The 12,053-nt window shown below is 42.0% G+C and overlaps 1 gene segment (V, D, J or C); it reads left to right on the forward strand.

Moving 5' to 3' along the window:
• Positions 1–3,877: 3,877 nt before the first annotated feature.
• On the forward strand, positions 3,878–4,705 carry LOC118238961 (the record flags this gene model as incomplete). The annotated part of the segment is given in 3 exon segments: positions 3,878–3,896; positions 3,994–4,310; positions 4,625–4,705. Coding segments are annotated over 3 exon segments (417 nt in total), but the record flags the coding sequence as incomplete, so codon positions are not given.
• Positions 4,706–12,053: the final 7,348 nt, after the last annotated feature.

Here is a 12,053-nt window from a genome sequence, read left to right on the forward strand (position 1 = left end):
CAAGTTAGGCCCAAATGAATACACAGAGAGACTTGTATTAGTTACAATGCTGCTTGGCCAATGACTAGGATTTTCATCTGTTAGCTCAGTCTCAATTATCATAAATCTATATATTTTATAATACTTATCTTATTGGATGCCTTATTGGCATCCCTCCTAGCTGGTGGATCACATCGTGCCACTGGAGCAGGAGCCGAGGGGAAAAGAGAGGGCCCTTCCTGTTTCTCTTTCACTTAAATATGAGTCTCCTTGCTATGTCACTTCCTGCCTGGATCAGCTTCTCCACTACATTTCCCAGAATCCTCTTTGACTCCTAGTTCTGTCTAACTTGCTGTCTCATTGGCCAAACAATATTTTATTCAATAATCAATAAGATAAACATACACAGTAGTACATTCCCCATCAGTGTGCCATAATTCTGGCATGGTTAAATCACATCAGCATGTCCTAGAAGCTAAAGAACAGCCTATTTACAGGTAAAATTGTATTTTACCTGTAAAGAGAAAATGGGTAAGCAGCGTCTTTATTATCTGACCACTGCTCTATATCTTGATTTGGGTGATGGACAAAGTCATATAATTCTCTGTAGATTTCTGTCTATAGTGATGAAGATGCCTGTGGGATATTAATATCAGGGATTTTATTCCAAGTCCTTATAAAACCTTGGCTGCTTTGTCTGTTCACCACTTGAGGGTTGGCAAACTTTCAGATACCACCCATGGTATCCATTAGCATCACACCATACTGGACTATGAAGCATGGCATTATACACATTACACAGGAGAACTGAGGTGCTGGAAGCCAAGGGAAGCCACTCCAGCGTCCTGAACTTTTGGAGTAACTGTTCTTCTACAATGAGAAGACAATATTATCCTTAAGGTGTTTCTCAGTGTTCTGACAGTGCAATGGACAGCACATCAATTCTGACCACTGAGAGAAGAGCAGTCTTTATGGAACTGGTCCCATCTCCTTCTCTCTTGCAAAATCATGTCAATATTATTTGTGGTCTTGGTGTTAGAGCAAAACATATATGAATAGCCTGGCACTCTGTAGAGTAAACATTTTTTGTTTTAATCTGTGTAGCTCCACTTCAAACCTTTAACCATGGGTGCACACAAAATCCTACATAGTGCTGTTGGCTTCTCTCAATTAAGGGAGCACATCCCTAAACATTCTTCATCAGGGAAAATGTTCAGCTTAGGGAAAGATTTAGTAACCAAGTCTCTGTCCGGAAATAGGAGGATGTGAACGTGGAAAGGTAGACTGGGAGAGATAAAGCTTTGTAAGGGGACACACCATTCACCGTTGAGGATCCTTGTAAAGTGATGTCCTCTTTCCCTTCGTTCTCTTGAATGCATGCAGGTACAGAAGGAGAAACAGATTGAGTCGTGGTAAAATGCACAATATTTCACTGCTTCCAATGTGAATATACTCCCCTGAAGTTGTTAAGTGATCCATATACATATCTCTAAATAGATACATACACATATCTCTATATCAAGGGGTCTGATACAGTTGTTGGTAGCTGGGAATAAGCTCTAATATAGATTACTCCAGTAAGAGAGAGATCAACAGCATGTGGGTAAATTAAAGCCTGTTTTATTGTCTAATTTTTTGCCTAAAGCAAGAAAAGTTAGTTTGTTGGAAGGAGTTCCCATTGATTTGGGGGTCAGTGCTACTTGGACATAATGATAAGAGAGACCCCAGTCTTGTAGAATTTCCATGAGTGCCTGTGAGCCAAGGTAAGAGTTTAGGACATGCTGTGAGGATGGATCAGCATCCACTCTTAACAAGGAAGGAAAACAGTTAAGAAGTACTAGGGAGGAAGTCATGGAGAGAGAGACAGAAGGACACAGAGAGAGACAGAGACAGAGATAGGTTAAGGCAGAAAGATATGAAGAGAGCATAAAGATGATTGGATATGGATGGGGAATAATGACAAGAGTTTTATGTGGGATATGACAAAAAGATAATGGATGAAAAAACATTGTGTTATAAATTTCTTTATGGTTTATAAAATAAAAGCCCCCATGCTCGAATATTAAAGAACCAAAGGGGAACCTGAGGCGAATCACAAGCCACCACTCACACCCTCTGTTACTCTTTTCCTCACTCAAAAGAGCCACACACTCCTCTGCTCAGGCCTTTTTCTTTTGGTCATGTCCATGCCCAGTGGAAAAGCTGTTATTGCACTGAAACCTCCCAATTATATGGCTAGGGGAATAGAAAAGAAAAAGGCCGTGGAGTAGATTTCTAAAATCCACACTCTGGATTTGGAAGAATCCTATTGATCAGCCATACTCTGGATCAGAACCAATTCCCAGGACAGATCAACCTGATGAATATGGAGAACAGGCCAGCAGGGATGACCACACCTCAGCCATTCAGGGCCTTACTAACAGATGCAAAGACAGAATAGCAAGGGAGGTCACCACATCCGTCCAGAGTTTCTTCCTTTAGTTTACCCTCATATAATCATGCTAAATAAGTGAAACCTGTCAGAGAAATGAGTTGATCATCAAAGAACTCAAAGCAGAAGTGACTTTCGATCATCTGCTCTCTGCATTTAGTTGCTTTAAATGAAGTCACATTCCTGCAGTTGCCACAGAAACAACAATGTCTTAGTCAAAAAGAACTCTTAGCCATAACAATGTTTTTGTAATAGTTGAATTAATCAATCGATTAAACAATTAATTCCTAGCTCTCCTTTCTAATACAGGGGTGACTATTTCAAGGGTCCTCCTCTTGAGACTGATCCCAAAACCATCAAGAAAGTCCTATATCCTCAGGGGGTGGAGAGTTGGGAAGACATGAAACCATGGCACTAAAGACCAGGTAACAGGCTTCTCTCCTTCCTGTTGTAACCACAGACAAGAAACCTATTTTCAATTTGAGGCAAAATAATGGTACAGATGCCAAAGGTGTTAACTAACACACCCCAAACACAAAGATGTGGCATATATTTGAAAGTGGTTCATGATGTGTTTAGTATTTCACAAGGATGAGCCCTGTCTTAATTTTTATTTAACATGTGTATTGAATAATATATTCAATATACATATGTGTGTGTATGTGTGGTGTGTATGTGTGGTGTGTGTGTGTGTGTGTGTGTGTGTGTGTGTGTGGTGTTTGTGTGTCTCTGTGTGTGAGTGTGTCTGTGTGTGTCTGTGTGTGTGAGTGTGGTGTGTGTGTGTCTGTGTGTGTGTGTGTGGTGTGTGTGTGTGTTTGTGTGTATGTGTGTCTGTGTGTGTCTCTCTCTGTGTGTGTGGTGTGTGTGTGTGGTGTGTGTCTGTGTGTGTGTCTGTGTGTGTGTGTGTGTGTGTGTGTGTGTGTGTGTGTGTGTTCCATAGTGAGGATACATCTTGGGTCTTTGTGCATGTTAAATTCTTCCCCATGCTCTAACCAGCGCAGTTTCATTACAGTAAATTAATATTTACTTCAATATGGATTGATCTTTACATTATTGCCCTTTGAAATATCAAATTGTAATTTCTACTTATTAAACTTCTATGAACTTATTGTATAATAACTGGTAAGATTAGCAGTAAAGAATACATGCAAAAATGCAAAAAATTCAAGTAAGTCTGTTAAAGCTTTTAACAAACAAAAAACTAATAATATTTTAACAAAATCTTGGTCCTTACTACTTTGTTGGCTGTTACATATTTGCACCATTACTTGATGCCCCAAGGGCTCACACACCAGAGAATAATATATATCAGGAAGATATGCAAATACGTCCTCTCTCTGCTCATAAAACCAGCCCTGCCCTCACCCCGCAGGTCAGGCAGAGGACTCCAGCCCTGTCTTCCCATTCAGTGAGCAGCACTGAAAACAAAACAATCAACATGGGGTTGGGGTTACATTGGCTTTTCTTTTTGTTGCTCTTTTAAAAGGTAGATAACACGGGATGCTGAGTGTGTAAGGAGACATGAGTGAGAGAGACAGTAGACTTTGTGACAGTTTCTTCATCAGGATCCTCTCTGTTTGCAGGTGTCCACTGTGAGGTGCAGCTGGTTGAGTCTGGTGGAGGATTGGTGAAGCCTGCAGGGTCACTGAAACTCTCCTGTGCGGCCTCTGGATTCACCATCACTGACTATGGCATGAGCTGGGTCCGCCAGGCTCCAGGAAAAGGGCTGGGGTGGGTTGCTACCATAGACAGTAAAAGTTATAATTATGCAGCCCATTACTCGGATTCGGTGAAAGGCAGATTCACCATCTCCAGAGATGATTCCCAAAGCATGGTCTACCTGCAAATGAACAACCTGAGAACTGAGGACACGGCCACTTATTACTGTACAAGAGACACAGTGAGGAGTTTTCAGTGTGAGCCCAGACAAAAACCTCCCTGCCGGTTTCCAATGACCAGCAGGGGGCGCTCAGCACACATAAAGCCCAGGTTCAGACATAATAGATTATTTTTTCCTGTTATCAGGGTGTCCTCTCATCTGCTGGTTTTCTTGGGGATCCCTTTATAATTATAAACTCAAGAATTGATCAGCGCCTCTAAAAATTATGACTTCTGCGTCGACGAACATTCTTAAAAAAAAATATGTCACCTAGTCCTCCCTGAACAAATGCAGAAAGTGTCTATGAGGGAAGAGTGATTCTCTGTGGTCACCAGGATGGGCTGCTGGAGAAGCTCAGGAACCTCAGGTGGATTTTCCCTCATACTGAAGTTACGGGCGACCCTCAGCTGGAATAGTCTTAATAATTCTGAGGGAACCAAGTTGAAGGGGAGCCAGGCTCAGTCACACTAAGCCCCTTGAATTGTCCAACCCCCTCTCCTCTCCTAGAGGGCTGTACACATGAGGGTAAGAAGTGATAGAATTGAATTTTAATTAAAATATTTCCATTAGTGCATTCATCACGGCATCTTCTGCCCTGTGTTGAAATAGATAATTCTAGTTCTGACCACTGTGTACTTAATACAGAGCTCAGCTGCTCCTCTGGAGCTAAGGAATGGCTAACCCTGTGGTCTGGGCAGTGTCCTTCCTGTGTGCTTGTAATATGGGTTGTGTGGGGATCCCTGTAGCTCTGTTTCCTTCTCAGGAACCTTGACTGAAAAGGAGGGTAAGGGCTGTGAAGTGCTGACTCCGGTTAGGATGGCTGTGTGTATGACAGAAACAGCACTCTGGGAGAACAACTGTATGATGGGGACAAACACTAATTTGCATCAATATCACCACCCTGTCATAGGGCTACTAGAACAAGTCTTAGTTATCATATGAGCAGCAAGATAGCCTTCTAGCCTGAATCTGTGCCATGGGTCAGGTGCCTTGCTTAGAAACAGCTCTTGGATAAGGTAACTCCTCAGAGTTCAGCAATGTTCACCAGATAATGGCAGATAGAGAGGAGGTAATTGCATAGCAGAGGGAGGGAACCTCCATGTGGCTGAGCTTTTGGGAAAGGCAGCTGGTCCATGGGAGCCTGCAACCTTGATGAGGCAGCAAAGCCTTCCAACAGAGACCAGTGGGAATCAGTAATGGACAGGAGTGAGCTGCTGCCCAGGACCAAGAATCTTGACAATTATGCAACCAAGAACCAGAGACAGCCACATCCTGAAGGCAAGACTGCCAGGTCATCACTGTCACACACACTCCTTATAGACCAGAGCCCTGGGCATAACTGTGATCCTAATATATTAAGAAGGACTCTGAAGACCCTGACTAGGAGCTTCTAATCTCTCCTCATCGATCTCCAAGAGACACAAAACAAGCTTCCAAAGAGTGCAATCAGACATTCTGTGCGGTCTTTGGTGAGATTAGCTGAGCAGAGGCCACTGAGAGGAGATGCTCACCTTTCCTACCATAGATGTTTGGGCAGATCAGATGGGACATGTATTCTGGCACTTGGGTGTCTCAGAATACTGAATGTTACACAGCTTGGATGGAGCTCTGGAGCCAAGGAATAGCACAGGTCATAGTAAGCATAGCCGCTTACAGCCCTGCTCCAGGGAAGGCTTCCCCAGTGTATCAGGTCTGCTCAGGCAGGAGAGGGTTTCCCCAGAGAAGTTGTTACAGTTCAGCTCTGCTCCCCGTGAGCAACTGTATGGTGAATTAAAATTCTGCTGTACTTATGTGTTGGTGCCTAGCCCAACTGACATCAGAGACGCTTCATCCACTAACTTATGGAACCAGATGCAGACCCACTGAGCATCCAACACAAGAGTGGGGAAAGAAATGTTGGAGTCAGAGGGGTCAAGGACCCAACAAGAAAACTCACAGAATCAACTAACCTTGGATCATAGGGTCTCACAGAGCCTGAACAGGCAACCAGGGAGCCTGCAAGGAAGTGACCAATGCCGTCTGCATATATGTGACAGCTGTGTATCTTGGTCCTCTTGTTGGACTTCTCACAGTAGGAAAAGGGGCTGTCTCCAGCTCCTTTATGGGCTTTGGAGACTCTCCTTGACATGCTGTGTCTCCTTTCCCAGCCAAAAATAATTGGTGGTGAATAAATCTTACTGAAACTTGATATGCCATGTTTTATTGATACTCATGGGGGAATGGAAAATATATTGAGTCCCAGTTTAAACTGACTTGACTTTTACCTCCTTCTTCATGTGAATATATTATTCTCAAGTTGTTAACTGGTCTGCGAGTACTAAAGTGTTGTCTTGTCTTTCTCTTGTCTCCTGTACCAGAGTGTCACAGGAATTCAAGCATGGATATATAAGGGACTACATCTGAGCTCAAGATGCATTGTGCTTCTCTGAGTTCAGGTATTCTCTCCCAGTTGTAGCCTGATGAAGTTTGCAAAGACCCATTTCTCTCCTCAAGTCTCTTTATAACATGTGGGAACTGGTAGAACTGGGTCCACCATAGAGGAGCCTGGGATTGAGAGGGACACTGATGACCATACAGGCACAACTTAAAATCAGTCTCTCAAAGAAGCGTCAGCATCTCCTGTTAAACAAGAGCCATTTATCCCTGTAGCTGAGCTCTGTGGGCACTGAAGTTGCAGAGATATATTGCTCAAGGGAACCAGTGCAACTTGACTGAAAACAATAACAAACAAATCTGCAGGGGAGACCAGCACCTGCAGGGGGCGCAATGGAGCCAAGAATCCTCAGTAGGGAGATGAGGTTGATGGGCAGGGGACTCTGTATCCTCTGTGGTTTCCTTTCTTGAGTCTACCAGCTGACCTGCACCTGCTGTTGTTGACTTGTGATGTTTCCATGCTCAAACACAGTCCAGAATTTTTGCTAAACTTTTATGGGTGTATTTTTCTTGTTTATTTTATTCAGTAAAACAAATAGACAAAAAAATTTAAGAATGGAAATACCTAACAAAAATAAAACAGTCAATAATCTTACACACAAGCACACACAAAATACAAAAACACAACTTTGAAACCATGAAACACATTCAAAAGACAAATTAAAGAAAATGCACAATGTCATATGAGAAAATACATTTTTAGAAATACCATTGTGTAGGGAGTAACCCTAGCCCCGCCCAATGGACCTGGGGCAGGTACCAGGTGGACCTGGGGACTCGCCCATAAGGGCGGGGTGAAGGAAAGCCGGGATGACGTAAAAGGGACTTCTTAAAGGGCGGCACGAGGGACCGCGCTCTCTCTCTCTGTTCTGGCTGCGCTGGCTGGGTTCTTAACCTAGCTCTGGCCTGTGTTTCATCCGGCTGTGCTTGGAAATAAAGAGACTTTAATCCAATACCATTGAGTACATTTTCTTTTGTCAGAACCTGTGTAGTAGCTGAGTGGGTAAATGGGTCCACTGGCAAACTTAGCAACATCATTTTGTTTGCTTGGACCCACATGATAGGATACAAGAACTGAATGCCATGAGTTGTCCTCTGAGGATCACGCATACTCCCTGGTGTGTGTCTCTCCTGTTCACAACATTATAGACAATATAACAATTTTTAAAACTATTACATGGATGGAGAGAAACTTCTGAGGACCCACACTCAGCTGGGAATCTATTTGCATTGATGACCAATCAGGAAAATAATATTAGTTTTATTTGGAAGTTTTCTGGAGGTTTCTGGTGTACTAGTGAAAGACTCCACCTGTGTGTGTGTGTATACATAGAACCTATTGGATTTATTGTGTTCTTTGTTAAAGAAACAAAACTTGTTATGAAGTGGTACAGAGATTTATTGGAAGGTCACAAGAGGAACTAGAGGGACATAGTGAGTAGAGATATGATCATACTCAGTTTTTTACACAGATTAAAATTTCAAAGAATATAAGATATAAAATTTTAAAATAAAATTTTCATTGTTTTAGAATTTTCATACTCATGTTTTTCATACAATGTATTTTTCGCCCCCATCATCTTTTCTTTCCTCTCCTAATTTATGTGTATTCTACTAGACAAGTTCACTTATACTGCATCATGCATTGGTATTCATAATTGTATGTAAGCAAGCAATATCTAAAAACTACATTTGAGAGTCTCATTTAATGTCTGGTATTAATTAGTACATTTATCTCTAGATGCTTTCATTTTTTATCACTAAACTAAGTTCCACCTTGCTTGTAGATGAAAAACTTCTGTTGTGTTGTTTATATGACCATGTCTCCTTGATGAGATTCTCTGTTGACAGATGCACAGTTTATTTCCATAATTTAGTTACTGTGATGCTGCTGCAATAATCATTGTGGTCTAAATATTTCTGAAGTATATTTGCTTTAGTTCATTTGGAGGAATTTCTTAGTAAATAATCTTTTGGAAAAGAAAATATTAATTGCATGTATCTAAAAGGAGGCTGTATATTTCAAACTCAGCAGGTTTTAAATTCTTCATCACTGTCATCATCATCATCATAGTCAACATTTGTAAATCAATGTGTTAACATTGTCACACATTGGAGTCACTGTCTCAGTCCTGAAATCTATTGAGATCTTAGGTCCTGATGTTACTTCCTTAGCATCTTCAGAGAGCCCAGGGAAGAAGGATGCTGTACATATGCTCAGAGAGGATTAGGACTTGAACCTCAAGATCCTGCTGCCTGACACAGGTTTCCTCTGTCTTCTTCTCCACCAGGAATAGGTCTTATCTAAGAACTACCCTGCTCATGAATATGTAAATTAGGTGAGTCTACAGTGGTAAATACAGGGATGTCCACACCACCAACAACATATGAGCAGTGTCCTCTCCACAGTCACTGAGCACACAGGTCCTCACCATGGGATGGAGCTGGATCATCGTCTTCTCTGTGTCACTAACCACAGGTCAGGGGATTTCCAGTTCCAATGCTGAAGAAGCAACAGTGACTGAGGAGACTAAGATATGCACTCTGCCTTTTCTCCACAGGTGTCTACTCCCAGGTTGAGCTGTAGCAGTCTGGTCCTCAGCTGGTGAAGCCTGGATTCTCAGTGAAGTTGTCCTACAAAGCTTCTGACATCACCTTCATGGACTACTATGTTAGCTGGGTGAAGCAGAGGCCTGGACAGGGACTGGAGTGGGTTGGAGATATTGATCTTGAAAATGGTGATACTGACTACAATCAGAAGTTCCAGGGCAAGGCCACAATAACTGCAGACACATCCTCCAGCACAGCCTACATGGAGCTCAGCAGGCTGACATCTGAGGACTCTGCAGTCTATTACTGTGCTACACACAGTGTTACAACCACATCCTGAGTGTGTCAGAAACCCTGGAGGAGCAGGAAGCTGCCCTGGGAGTGTCATGAAAGAGAAGATCAGCCTGGCGACTTGTTCAGAATTAAGCAATCTGAGTGTCTCTTTGTTTGTCTCCTCCTCAAAGGCATATATTACTTTTGTCAACTTTTCAAAGGACATCTAAGTACAAAGTGGTGTTGACTAGAATCCTCAAGAGTATGCCATATCCTTAGGAAATCTTCACCACTTACTGCTTGCACTGACACAGTATTTCCCTTTTTTTTTGTTTTTTTCGAGACAGGGTCTCCCTGTGTAGCTTTGGAACCTTTCCTGGCACTCACTCTCTAGACAAGTCTGACTTCGAAGTTACAGAGATATGCCTGCCTCTTCCTCCTGAGTGCTGGGGTTAAAGGCCTGTACCACCAACACTGGGCTGACACAGTTTTTCTTTAATAGAACAATAAATGTACAAAACTGTGATGATGAATTATAATGACAATATATACGAATTTTGAGTGATGAGAAATTTTGGAGCAAGCGCTGAGAATAAAGTATAACACAGTTGACCTGTCAATTCCAAATCACCAACATCTGTGCAAATAAAAACTCCTTTCATAGTCTTAAGTCTTCAGTGACCTCAATGCATGTTGTTGACTCTGACCATGAGGCCGGCACTAGTTCCCATACCTTAGAATGAAAGACATATTTACATCAGAATGCACTGCCTTGTAAGTATGATTCTTATAAATTGGACACATGCATTATTAGATTTTTTTCACAGGTCACTTTTATTAACTGGAGGCATGTGCATGCTATTGGAGGCAGGTTCTGATATTATACCTTAGTCTCAGCTGCCACAGTTATTGCATTTCCACTCCAAGTACCCAGTTCTACAGAACCAAGTCTCTACAAATCATGGACATACATTGCTATGGCATCAACTCTACAGTCATTGGATACCAGCTCCTCATCCTCATGCTATGGAGTATTTGGTTTTCAACTAGTGTGTGAGTAACAAGCATGGAGACCAAGGGTGCTTAGTCATCTCAAATGTTGGATTCAGTGTGATGTCCCATATCTCATAACATTAATTTGCATGTCCCTATATTATATACCCTCCCAGTAATGATAACGCTTTCCTCGAGCTTCCTGGGTTCTGCTGCTGCTTAGGACCCCAAATAACACACAGAGACTTATATTAGTTACAATGCTGCTGCCCAATGACTAGGATTTCTTATTTGCTCTCTCAGTCTTAATTATCAACCATAACTACTAATCTATATATTTTATAAGGACTTATCTTACCTAGGATGCTGGCCTTATGTGTCTGCTCTTCCTGAGATCACATCGTGACTCTCTTCTTTAAAATGTTTCCCAGAATCCTCCTTCTCTCCTAGTCCCGCCTAACTTGCTTCCCTATTGGCCAAAAGTGCTTTATTTATCAACCAATAAGGCAAACATATATACAGAAGGACCTCCTCCATCACCCCCCATAACAAGTTCAAGTTCCATGTCATTAACACAGGCGAAATACGTACTTTATGCTTTGTGGCAGACATGAATACCGAGGCCAATTCTATGTTAGAGATTATGCAAATCCATGCTGAATTTAAAATACTACTTGACACAGCAATGGTTGTATAAATTACTCTCCTCTCTTCCTTCAACTGGGGTGCCGGGAATGACCAGAAGCCAGGAGAGTCTTCCACTCCTGGCCCCGAACTCAATGGAATTCTCTGATGTACCAGGAGGGCATCTGTCAGTGGCTGTAAAGACATGACTTTAAGACTTATCTGGTGTCTTCTGGGGGAGTCATTGTAAAGTCCAAACACTTCAGACTGCAAAGTCGCCCACTGTGTACAGCCATGTGGCAATCAGTGTGGCTTTTCCACAGGAGGCTGGGAATAGATCTATCTCATCATTCAAAATCACCACTCTTGGCTATAACCCCAATGGACTCCACATCTTACTGGACACACTTGCTCAGCCATGGTCATTGCTGTTCTAGTCATAATAGACAGAATTAGAAACATTGTAGATGCCTGTCAGTAGAAAAACAGAAAAAGAAAATATGGTACAATGGTTATAAACCTTTAGATGTACAATCCTGACATGGCTATAGGACATGTAGATACAAAAGTTTCCAAAAACTTGAGGTATGAACTAACCAATATATAGATTACATTTAAGGTCTACACCATGAGATGGAACCAATCCTGACACTGTGGAGGCCAAGAACCAAAGATTAACAAATGATACCTAGAGAAAAAAAAACAAGTATTTTGTTATCCTAAAGAACTAGCAATCAAATGACTCCAACGACATTCTGCAAATATCCATAAATCACCCATCATCAGAGAACTTCCTGAAATATTCATAAATACAGGGACTGACTGGAGAATGTGCAGAGAGTGAGAGATCTTGGAACATTCAATGTGATGTCTCCTTCAAATCTGTCCCCA

Source organism: Cricetulus griseus, chromosome 5 (genome assembly GCF_003668045.3).
Source record: "Cricetulus griseus strain 17A/GY chromosome 5, alternate assembly CriGri-PICRH-1.0, whole genome shotgun sequence".
Classification (NCBI taxonomy): Eukaryota; Metazoa; Chordata; class Mammalia; order Rodentia; family Cricetidae; genus Cricetulus; species Cricetulus griseus.